The sequence below is a fragment of the Poecilia reticulata genome, linkage group LG15 (assembly GCF_000633615.1).
Source record: "Poecilia reticulata strain Guanapo linkage group LG15, Guppy_female_1.0+MT, whole genome shotgun sequence".
Lineage (NCBI taxonomy): Eukaryota > Metazoa > Chordata > Actinopteri > Cyprinodontiformes > Poeciliidae > Poecilia > Poecilia reticulata.
In genome coordinates this window covers 20,455,999-20,468,954 of record NC_024345.1, presented here as the reverse complement: position 1 = coordinate 20,468,954, position 12,956 = coordinate 20,455,999, and the positions used below count along the sequence as shown (strand labels likewise).

Here is a 12,956-nt window from a genome sequence, read left to right as displayed (position 1 = left end):
ATCACAAAAAAGTGGATAATTGTGAAGAAGAAGAAGTTAGTTTTCAAAGAAGAAAAATCATTCATGCATTTGTATTCAGCCCCTCAGCAGCTTGGAAATGGAAAAAATGTGCTCCTTCATCTTTGAAAAAACTAGCCAAAGCTCAGTCAGGCTGCATGAAGAACGTTTAGAAAGCACTATTTTTAAATCTTGTTATTGATTCTCAGATGGATTTGGGACTGAATTTGATCTAAACCATGTTTAGCAGCCTCCAACGGGTTTTCTTCCAAGACCTTGATGCTGCCACTACCGTGTTTCATAGTGGAGACTGTATTTTCAGGGTGATGTGCATTGTTGGTTTTATCAAACGGTTCAAATTTTGATGTCATCTGATGCGCACAACTACACGGTTTGTCGCAAACTGTGAATGGGACTTTGATGGCTTTCTTTCAATAACAAACATCTTCTTGTCACTCAGATTTGTAGAGTCCATGACTAACGGTTATCACTTTCAAAGATTCCTCTTATTGATCTATTAATGTCTGCAGCTTCTTGGTTTCTCCTCTGATTAAATCTCTTGAAGACGTTTGAAACCCTTGGTGCTCACCTTGCTGCTCTATGGTCTTTATGGTGCATATGGAAAAAAAAACTTACATTTCATCTCACTTCACAATTTTGCACTACTTTATTTTGGTCTGTTACATAAAATCTCTGCAAAGTATATAGAAATTGTTTCTTATAATGTGACAAAATACATAAAAAGCGTATTTGTAAGGTTCTGCAAACAGTTCAGTGATTAAACTATCAATATTGTCAAATTCTGATTAGTGTGACCTCATTCTGGTTTAAAGAGAGCTGTCGTACCCCAATGATGTCCTCCACTAGCAGTGTTTTGCGAGTCTTGGCAACGTAAGCGGCAATGGTTGTCCCGTATGAGATGGGGCCAGACGGGACGAGGCTTGGACGGCCATCCTTGGCCCCCCTTGGAGTGTATAAACATAAACTCTGTTAAGAAAAAAAAAGGAAAAGTAACAATAGATGATGAGAAACATACAGAGAAAGTAAAGGTAACTTTAATGAGTAAATTCAATCAACTCACATTGTTGCATTCTCCCAAGAAATAAAGTGCAAAACTATCAGCTTTTGTTGCTGCGGAGACAAGACACACATGTGCTTAGATGCAGCTTACTACAGCAGTTAACATTCGCAGACATTTTCTCCAAAGATTAAGGACAAGGCGTAGACAAAAAGCATAACAAGGAGGCAGCTGCAATCGAATCGTCTAACAATGGCCAACATAGCAACAAGTGTACTCTGACCGAGGCTTTCACTGCCTTCCAGTTCATCTCATTCCCAGCCCTCCTCTCCAGTCCCATTTCACACTCAGATATAGGTCATGTTATCATACAATGTGACATCAGAGAGGCGGCTGCAGCACACAATACTCAGATTATCAGGAAGTTAATGAGTGATTTGCTTTGGGTGAACTGGCATATTTAGTTCACTCGGAAATATTTAATCACTATTGTGTGTTTCTCTCTGTTAGGGATAAAGTGGTTTACCCTGCACATATCTCAGCCACTGACCAAGCTATTTTTGTCCTTTTCCACATATACTTTAGGTTTTTAATAATCTAGTTAATACCACAGTTATGATCTGGCACAGCAAACAGAACAGTGAATCTGTCAATGTTTTCTTTAGACAGACGTGACTCTTGTTTACCTCACGTAATAGATGTTATCTGAAGTCTTCACTGAGTGTGACTTTAATCTTAAAAAGCATATTTCATCATATTTTAGACAATGCAGACATCACCTGCATTTTTGCCTTTGAGTAAGAATGCAGGTCATCTCTGCAGCAGAAACTACCCGAATGCTTCCTGAATTTTTGTTTTTTATCTGAACTTTTGTCAGAAGTGGTCATAGAAGGTCTTTAAATCTCTGTTGAGAGTACTGGACAGCTAGGTCTCATTGCTACTGCTCCGAGATATCATTTCTCTCTCCTCCGTCTCACTGGACAAGTCGAAGTATAAATCTTTGCCATATTAGCTTACTTTCCAGCTGGAACTTGGCGATCACTACTGTCATCCTGGGTGGCCATCATGTTTATGCACTGATGCCCAGACTTCATGTTCCATACATAATGCTGGTTTCTTTCCTTAAAGCTAAATATTTATTGACTCTGGAGGAGGAAATAAATGTAAGTATCATGTTTTACAAGTCTGAACACAACTAAAAAGGAAAAGATGTTAGGAAAAATATGAAATATGGACTTTAATGGCTTCTCCTGAGTTATTTTTAATCATAAAAATCCCCCTCTGGTATTCTGAGTGTTTGACCCCAAGTTCATTGAGAGATGTTTATCCAGGAATTTGTCATAAACACGCAGATTTTTTTCCATCAGAAAAAAAAATCTAGCTGTTCTCTGTGACATTTTGTTGTTGCATTTGTGTAATAAGGTTTAGTATGTATTTATATGCTTTTACCTGTTTTGATTATGTTGGACAACTCATAGAGCAGGAGTTTGTTGTCTCCTCCAGTGTCCAGCCGCTGCTCCATGAAGCTGTTCAGTTCATACACCACACCCTGCATGTTTGTGTCCTGGTACTGCTGGACACAACACAAAACATTAAAAAAATGGAAACAACTTGCACTTTGTGGCATATATTGATTTATACACTTCATAGAAAAGGGAGATACTTTTTTTTTAAACTGAGAGAAAGAACATTATCTTTTTGCCATTGACCAAAATATTCTCCTCCACGACTCGATGACATTCCCTCTCACTGCTGCGTTTTAGCTTAGAGATCCCCAGTGGCTCCAGAGAAGGTCATAACACCCACAGTTCTGACTGGAGTCCTGACAAGCCTTGCTGCAGAGCCTCAGCTTTAAAACCGTCACCGTGCAAAAAGACAAACCTCCGGCCCTTTTTACGAGGCCAAAGAGATGTCTATTTCTGCGCCTGCAGAGAGGGTGAGGACAGGACAGCAGGGAGAGTGGTGCACTAGAAAGCATCCCCAACGGGACTCTTTCTGCCCTCCCACATCCTGTTTGCGCAGACGTATGGATGACGCACTGAGGGGTTGAGGGGACCTCATTTATTTTCCTGTGTCATAAGTTTATTCTACAGAGGTGGACGGCTCAGATCCCCGGATGTGACCGGGAAAAGGTGCGAGTTTAGGTGTGACACTGGGGAGAGGTCTTCAGAGGAATAAAATAAAGGATAAAAAGAACAGTATGTACAGCTATTTGTTTCATAAAGAAAAGAAAAAGTGGAATATGCTCATTTTGTTTCACAGCAGAGTAGCTGACTGCTCAGGCTATCAGGTGTTCATTGTGTTCATCAGAGAGGCAGCCTGGGGGAACAAACTGTCTCTGTGGGGTCTGGTTTTTGCAAATGGCACTCTGTAGTGCCAACCTAAAGATAAAAGTTTAACAGTTTGTGTCCAGGATGTGTGGGGTCTACAGAGAGGTTAGCCGCCCCTTTTTCTGAATATAGACCCACACAAGTCTTGGATGTAATAATTTAATTTAATAAGTAAGTTAGGTTTAGGTATAATACAAAAACTTACCCTGCTGACTTCTTTAGTCGATGTGTCATCTATAAAGACAAGACAAAAATGTTAACAAGCTGAGTGTTTAAATATGTTACTTAATCGTGTGATTTATTTATCTTTTATCTGTTTAACTGGTGTAATCTATGTATAAATCAACCAAAATAAAATGTACCAACAGTTATTTAACTATAATTTTCTGTCTCACATACAATTTCCGCAAATTTTCAAACAATTGGCAATGTTTCCGAAAAACAGCAGCAACCAAAAAACAATCTACAAATATTGACAATTTAGCTGAAAACACTTTTGAGCATTCTGTGAGGCCCAGGTTTCTTAACCTCTTCAATTTGGGAGAGACAACAGACAATTCCATTTCTGGACGGCAAATGTGTTGACACAGTAAATGGCTACAAAAGTTTTGGCCTTTTTGCACATTTTTGCCAACAGTGCCTATAAACATGCAGGGTGGTGTACTAAAGTGAATTTCTGTCATTTAAACTAAGACAAACTCAAATTTCCAAGATGTTTGAAGCAAAACTTCAAAACAGCTCACACCATTTTGCAAGATGTAGTCATTTAAATCACGAATATTAGACACCTGTGTTGCTAAACACAATAATCACCTTAAACTACCAGAACATTTTGTTTTAGATGTTAGAGATTTGCTCTGGATTGGAGGTTTCTCTGAGCTGCTGTTAGCTCGACCTCTCTTTAAAATTGTTTTCTCTTATTTTCCAGGCAGGGTTTGCTCCTACTGTTGTACTTAATGTAAAACCCATTACAGCTCAATGCTCAAAACAAGCATCCTTCAACAGAATTATTAATCTATGCCATTCAGGTCTTTCTCATATACAGTTGTTACAGTTGCCAGTTTCTTATAGTTTCATCTAATAATCCTAATAAATGTTTATCCTAATCAAAATTCTAACAGTTCAAGCTGTTTTCTGAATTAAAAATCTCTGAAGCTGAACATTTACGTGTCTTGACTATTTGAAATCTGGGTGTGTGCTTTTCTGCAAATTAGCACAATGATAGATTGCAGTGAGCTGACAGCACAGGCTGTAAATAAGCAAAAGCATATGTGGTCCTCCCAACAGTAGTAGAACTGAAACATTTTGAACAAAACCAAAAAGTGTGGAGTTGCTATACGACAAAAAATATACCCAACCAGATTTTATTACGAATTTCACGCACTATGTAGCTACACAAATCAAGATTGTCATCTTGTGTCTCTGTCGACGGAGATAAAGCTCTGACTTCATCAGTTTAATTCACTGTATGAAAGTGATTTTGTAAAATTTGAGAATGTTTCACAGTCGCAATCAGCTGATCAAGCACTTTTAACTTTTTTTTTAAACAATTAAACCACAATTAGTTTTTACGGAGTCCTCCAGGGGACATGAGGAATTTTTTTTCTTTTAAGTTCCCTCGCAAAACTTTTGCGTTCCCTCGCAAAAGGTTTTGCATTCCTTCGCAAAACTTTTGAGTCCCCTCGCAAAAGGTTTTGCGTTCACTCGCAATAATCTACTGATCAGTTCATGCGGCATAATTGATACTGCAAGCCATTTTTACGGTGGCCGCCGTACTTTCTGCTTTAATACAAGCTTATGTAAGGTTTTTCCATGGACTATTGAGTTATTATCGCGGGGTAATAAGTCATCTGATTGTGTCTCTGTTGTGTTCGTAGTCTGAATGGTTTAAAGGGCTGCTTTCAGTGCCGTTCCATCTTAGCCTTAACAAACATGCAGTAAGTGAATCGATTTTCAATCAGTTTTTTGCACCAAAGCGTTAATAATAATAATCACGTTTTATTATTATAAAACACAGCAAACTAATGGTGGTAGAGGGCAACACTGGGTTAACTCGGGGAATCTCATCTGTCCCTGTATCAATCAACTCCAAACCTCTTCTTTGTTCTGTCACAATTATCGATTTATTTAATTTTGATGATCATGCTCCAAACTTTGCGAGGACTGACCACCCCGTTCATCCGCTTCCTCATACACGCAAAGCCAGCAGCCAGTAACCTTCCCATTCATACTTGATGACAGTCACGCCCACATCGACACGCCCACCACCAGGTGTCAAAGCTGCTGCTCCTGTCATATCAATAATTACTTATTTAATTCATATGGCTCTTAAAGAGCCTCAGTGAAAACGTGTTTATTATTATTAACTCTTTGGTGCAAAAACTGATTGAAAATCGATTTATTTACTGCATGTTTATGTCTGTTAAGGCTAAGATGGAACGGCACTGAAAGCAGCCCTTTAAACCATTCAGACTACGAACACAACAGACACAATCAGATGGCCTATTACCCCGCGATAATAACTCAATAGTCCATGGAAAAACCTTACATAAGCTTGTATTAAAGCAGAAAGTACGGCGGCCACCGTAAAAATGACTTACAGCATCAATTATGCCGCATGAACTGATCAGTAGATTATTGCGAGGGAACGCAAAAGTTTTGCGAGGGAACGCAAAAGAAGAAAAAATTCCCCATGTCCCCTGGAGGGCTCCATACATTTTGGTGACAATTTTTAATTACATTTTTTCAAAATATATGCTACAGAAAAAAAAAATCAAGACAATGAACAAAAATAAATAATTTATTCTTGTTTTTCTTAAAATAAATACTTTTATGGTTAAAACTGACATAATGGGGGTTAAAAGTTTGGTAAAGTTGTGAACTGAAATTATGTCATCCATAATGCACATTTTGAAAAAAATAAAAATAGAAAATCTAAAATGTATTTCTAAAGCCTTTAAAAGTTCTGAGTTATTTTTTTGCATTGAAGGCAAAAAAGGGAAAATGTATAAGTTAATGTATAAAACTGAAAGAAACTAATACAAAAAATGTTTATATTAACTGAATCATTTACAATCTACGTAAAATTGTAAATGCCACACATTCCAAAAAAATTTTAAGAAGAAAAAATTATAAGCAAACACGTTCTGTTAAACAATTCACCTGAAATGAAATATACACAAAATACCTTGGCTCATATACTCAGGAAGTATTCAATAAACTCAAATCTTAGTCTCCTAGAATATGTATTTAAAAGGTGTTAGCTAGCTCATTATCTCTCAGTTTTGATATGACTAATTGATAATTCAGCTGCTTTTTTGTTGTTTTTCCACAATTCAAGCTAATCATGTGCGAACAAATCTTACAGAAACTAGTTTTTCTCATGCTTCAGAAACTAGGAGATTTACTTTAAAGCCATTTCTTGATGCCTGCTGTTTCATGTTCACCCACACAGCTTTCGGTCTGAAGTAGAGATGAACTTTGGCTGACAGGGTGACACCTCACAGACAACAAGCTGCAGCGGCCATTACAGTCTTTCCTTCACAGCTTTTCCACTAAGAGCATTAGTGTGAAAGGTGACAAATACTGTGGTGGTCAGGGGAACCCCAGATGTTTTTAGGTCACATTAAAATCACACTCCATGTAGATGTTAAAACTGTCATATTGTTTATATGTTCCATCAAAGCTAACATGGTCATATCGCCCAAACTGAACCAAGTATGAACTTTCACATCATTATCAGCTCTAAAACACTTTCTGAATAACTTATGAAGGAATAAATCTGAAGTAAGAACAAATATGAACAGTTAAACTTTCTGACTTCGAATGAAATTTATTCTTGTGACTTCCAGCTGTTGAAATTGGATGAAAATACTTTCAGTGACAATAACAAAAGTTTCAGTCAGTCCTAAAAGTTTCTGACATGGAGTCTTGGAGAGCTACTTGGGATGAAAATCAAACATACGGCTCCAGGGGCTCTTCATCAGACCAGGCTCAACAGCACACCAGAACAGTAACTATTGAGATCCCTTTGATCGTATTGCATTTGAAAAATACCATGCACAAAGGTTTACACGTTTTAGAAATACAAGCTAAAGTTCTGACCAGAGTTGATGAAACAAATCCCCATGAAGATGTGAAGAGGGCTTTTACAGCAAGCCACATTGTTTGTTGTTTTAAACATTCCTCCAGTATGCTATGAGTTTCCTAACTTAGCCATGAGACTTATTTTAGAGTGAACCCCTGGCCAGGCGTGACGTCAATCAGAGGACTGAAAGCTGCACTTGAAAAAGACTTTAAATCCCTTTATAAAGGGGAGCGTTTCTTTTAGACACGACCTTTTCTGACTTCTAGAAGTCTAGATATTTCACACACAGACGCCTTTGAAGACTAAATCTGACCAAACTAGTGACTGGAGAGAGACTGGAAGCTGTTAAACATCAGTAATTACAGCAGAAACTAAACTGTGTTAAACTGATGCATGCCGTGTACATAATAAACACATACAAATATTGAAATTATTTAATGATATATATATGAGTGCTATCAACGGCAGCTGAAAACAGTATTTGTTCGTCTTGCATGAATGTCGTCCATCTTGAAAGCCTCTTGAAAGCCTCACTCTTTATACAACTTAAAGGTACAATTTAGACAACCAATCTAAAACAAAAATATCAGAGGATTGTAAGCATAATGTTGCCCCGTGTTAGAAAATGTATCATCAATTGAAACTTTTGCACTCAAATCTTGTTTCTGTTAGTTTGCGTGTTCTAACATCATTCCATGCTGGAAAATAAATATTGAAATGCATCATTAAAAGATCCAGAGTAGTTTGATATTTATGATGATGATCCCTTGTGAATTTCTAGAAGATCTTGAATTAAAACTTGTTTCAGGAGCAACATTTTAAAAGCTAAGTGGTTCTTGCTCAGTATACATTTTCTCAACAGTAATATACAAATCCCTCTTGTCCCTTGAAACCTCAGAGCTATAAAACCTGATGGCCTTTAAATCTGAACTGTTACGCAGACGCAGGTGCCTGTTTGGACAACTTCCAAAAGTTCCTTAAGGTTTGCATGCACAGCCATGCACATCTTGCGGCGGCTACTGGCCCAGCATGCTTTTCCAATGAATGTTTTTTCTAGAAACCAGTAAGGTTTCAATGTGTTTAGTTGGTTTTGTTTGGTGTGGGTCAAAAAGTCTACATACCTTATCCCACTTACATGAAAGTGGAAGAAAATGACAATTTGCTCAACTTATTCAGCAAGAAAAACATCTCTGTTTCATCAGATACGTTGGTGAATTAATCCCAACAGGGCCACTAGTCCTCAGGGAGTGTGCCTCAGGTGAATGTGCAGGTCATCATTTGAAGCACTCAGCTATGCAACAGTCGCTTAATACCTTCCCATATTTGCATGGAGCCATTATGCTTTCAGTAAATACAAAAAGAAAGCACTGACACTTTCTTAGAAAATATCCTGGCAGCAGAGTCGGCAGTGAACACCAAACAGGACTGTGTAGCAACTCTCCAGACCTGTGGGATGTGCACTTCTTCTAACTTTATGGCACTGTTGAAACTTCTCGTGAACTCGAATTACTTTTGTTAAAAGATTTATATGTGTTGTGTCACACTGGTTTAAAATTTATTACACAGCACTCAGAGTGGAGGTCGCCTCTGACATTTAACAATCAAAGCTGTTCAACTCAAAGAACGTATTCGATAATTCCTTTAAAACTGCCATTATATAGCACAATTAAGTAACTATGTAACCTTCAATTGTTATAAAATGTTGTAGAGCATATCGCAAACATTACTTTGACACTTTGAAATTGAAATCTGTCTCTTTAAGAAACTCTTGCCATTTCTGACACTTTAGCACGTCATCACAACAATTCTTCTCATTTTGTTGTTAACAAATTGAGTTTTGTCGCTAACGATCATCGCCAATGGTCTTTAGCGACACATATTACTTCTCATTGGCATGAGAAGTAATATATGTTGATTTCAGTAGACTCGCAGTTCCACCAGACGTTTGCTAATTGGTGATGCAGCTAGTCTGGAGGAGATTCAAGGATTTCTCAAAAAATGCATTAAATAATCAAAGCAACACTCCAGGTATGTTTTAGACGAGGGAACAACATTATCACGTAAAGCTCAAAACAGTCAATTCTACACAACCCTTTAGAAAAATAAAAAAATCTTCACAAAATATGTTGTACAAAACAATACTTTCTTTTTCTGTTTTTGTGGCAATTTTCTCACATTGATGTCGCATGTCAACTGAAGGATAAAAGCACACGTCTGATGCATCAGCTCAGAGTTAATGATCTATAATGAGACGTTGCAACACATGACCTATAGACGCATGCAGAAGATATGAACGGCTCCATGCATGTCTTTAATGTTTCACAGGAAAACGAGCCTCTCAGTCAGCTGGGTCTAATGTGCACAGCGCTTAATGGGAGCTTTATTGATCCGCCGCCACAGATCCACAGCATCCCACAGGACGGTTAACCAGGAGTGACTCAGCGGTCAGCACCTCGTGGTTGACCTGGTGGTTGCTATGCTGCCGTAGCCAAAGCTGGTGCCTTTGTTTTATGTAACGTTAAATACCAATATGGCTATTATACTATTATTACTGCTTTCAATTATGGTACTGAAGTAAAAGTCTGAAAGAAACAAACAAAATTAATTGGGACAGTGTTTAATTGACATCATTACATGGCTTCTGTTAAACATCTTGCTACAGCTGTACAGCCGGTGAATAATTAAAGGATGTTTAGAGCAAACAAGCAAAAAATAATAAACTAACAGAGCTAGTGATTTGAGCTCTTTAAGCTGCATCCTCCTGATGGAAAGCCCTGCAGGTGAGCCAGGTCTGTTATCACAGCCCTGAGATGTGAGCTCCTGGTACACAAAACCAGCTTTGTGTGCTTCTGATCAGCTTCTAAATACAACTCAGGAAACAGCATCAGCTGCTAAAAAGCTCAGCCAGGCTTTTTCCCTCTGGTATTGAAACAAAAAAAAACAAAAACAAAAAAAAAGCCCAAGCCCAGTGATTCACTTATCCTCAGAGTTTTCCATTACCCATCCTTAACAGCCAGTTAACCACTTGTTGCTTTAGAAAATGATAACAAAAATCAAAACATAAAATCAATTTATGCTTAGCTGAAGCTCTAATAAAAGTAACCAGTATTTATGCTTTATATAAACAAGAAAATAGTTTAAAAACAAAAATAAATGTTACTTTATAAATGTTCTAGGGACTCTACTGCAATAAAGTATCGCAATTTCAAGTGTAAGCTTTCCGTAGTTCACAAACTGAATCCAAAAACAGTAAAAATCAATTTTTCAAGCTGAGATTGTTGAACTTCAACCACATTTCACTGAGTAGCTCCACCTTCATGAGCTCTGAAATTTCAGAACTGAAGCTGAACAGAAACAGGCATTATATTTCCTCTATGAGCTTGTGTCTGTGTTTGAGTTTGCAGTCGAGTACCGAAGTGTTTCTGGATGAACGCAGCAGAGAGTTTGGGAGCAATTAATTATCCCACAATACAAAAGTAGCATCTGGCACAAAACTGGCAACGTAAGTAGCACAAAACTGGCAACGTAAACAAAGCCAGTGACACATAAGCACATTCTCATGCAGTCTATAATGTTCTTATAACATGCTTAACTTGTGTTTTAAAAAGGGAAAATCATTTTCATGAAAAAAGTATAATAATCAGAAAAAAGACAAAGTAACAGATAAAATGTTGCTATTAGGAAAAGCTAAATTTGTAATAAAGACAGCTGCATAAAAGAGCATAAAGGTGGAGGCTGTTTCTTGAATTACAGGCAGTAACATAACCTTTCTAGACACACACATACAATAATCTATCTTCACAAGCACTTTGCATTGACTTCCACTTATTTATTTTTTTATTAATTTCTATAGCCTGATCCAAAAACAGCTCTTCTTCTTATGGGGCCCATAGCATGGGTAGTGGGTCCCCACAACATAGGATTTGTTGCAAAATTGGACCTTATAAGGTGTGAAATGCTAAAACACACATACACACACAAGCGCACGCAAACACACACAACTCGTGTGTTCATGCTCGGACAAACTGATTTATGTAATCCAATGTTGTCCGTCACATGATAAGTGAGAACAAGCCCCGCTGCAGGGGTTGCTTCCAGGAAGCAGCGGTTATCTCAGTGACGATCACATGATGACAAGTCCTCCTCCTCCTCCTTATGCTGCTGGTGGTGGTACGCGCATAAAAATATCAGATCAATCACTAAAAGGCCTGGCCTAAATAAATACAAACAACAACATATAAACAGCATATTGAATGTATATTGATATAAATTTGTTATAAAAGTATTACTGATTGCAATTTAAAAATTAGGTAACTTTATGTTATTAAAGATAAAGTTTAAACAGTAATGATTTCTTGGTTAATGACTAGTTGTCATAACAAAGACATTTTGAATAATGTCAACTTTGTATTAAGTGTCATAATTTACCGAATGACGCTTTATGACAACAGTCATAAATATTCATGAAGGCTTATTCATGTCCATGACATGTGTCATGTCATGTTTATGAAAGTGTCATAACAGACTTATTCACCCCCCTTCAAATAAAGTGTTACCCGTTTTTCCCCCATCAGTGTCATCATGGACCGGACTAAACATGGCTGCACAACAAAAGAAAAGCAGGGGAAATGTCTTCAGTTCGTATATTCCCATCATCGGTCTGACCTTTCAGGCTGTTTGAGGAACCAAAAATTAGATGTAACTTGTAATGTGAGAGGTTACAGCCAACGAGAGGAAGCTACAGAGACCCTACAGAGTGGAGCCGAACGGTCTGCTCCTCATAGTCTAACAGAGGAAGTACAGTGAGTAATATTACTGCTGTGATGTAGAGAAGAGCCCAGAGACAAGCAGATGGTGCAATCCTAGAGCTGCTACTCTGATTTAGCACAAAAACTTCCCTCTTCTTCCTGAATAATAAACACATACGTATATGGTATCTGAAAGGCCATTTAATGTGATTGCATACATAAATCACATCTCATCTGTGGACTGATTACATGTATAAACTAATTACTATGAAAATGGTACATCTTGTCATGGTAAATGCAAGAAACGCACTAAATAAGAGCAATTTAGTGCACGAAATAAGCTGTCGAACAGAAGTTTACACATTGATCATCTCTAGCTAATGACCAGCTGCATGGAAATTAAAAAACCTTTTTCTGATCAGTGAAGGCACCATACAGAGAACTAGATAGCAACAAGCACTCGTGGGAGGAAGGCTCTTATATCTTTTCGTATTATAATTCTGAAAGAATAAACATGACGGATTTAGATTCGACGGTGTGGGGGTTAGGCTGTCTGTCCTGTGTGTCTTTTGTTGTCCTGGGATTGAGTGACCACCTGTCTGGTGTTTCCCCTGCTTCTTAATGAATGCTAGAGAGGTATTATATATGTGCCAAATTCATATTAGTGAATATCTGTCTGGTACTTACTACTTTGTGATATCAAAAGTGCTGAATATGTAAAATATAGCAGTGGGTCTTTATTAAGACTCTTAATAGAGTTAACTTAATTAATCGGA

General features: G+C 37.7%; 1 protein-coding gene across 10 annotated transcripts in view; it reads right to left on the bottom strand.

Moving 5' to 3' along the window:
• pde10a (phosphodiesterase 10A) overlaps window positions 1-12,956 on the bottom strand; it is an 82,033-nt gene that overhangs the window by 13,432 nt on the left and 55,645 nt on the right. For 6 of the 10 annotated variants that reach the window (XM_017309050.1, XM_017309052.1, XM_017309053.1 and 3 more), the window contains 4 exons: window positions 3,551-3,579; window positions 2,465-2,588; window positions 1,079-1,128; window positions 844-984 (listed from right to left, as the gene is read on the bottom strand). In XM_017309050.1, coding sequence (XP_017164539.1) covers window positions 844-984; window positions 1,079-1,128; window positions 2,465-2,588; window positions 3,551-3,579 — 344 coding nt within the window. Of the gene's footprint in view, window positions 1-843; window positions 985-1,078; window positions 1,129-2,032; window positions 2,127-2,464; window positions 2,589-3,550; window positions 3,580-12,956 lie in introns of those variants that run through there. The other 4 variants (XM_017309051.1, XM_008429948.2, XM_008429952.2 and 1 more) reach the window with 2 other exon arrangements.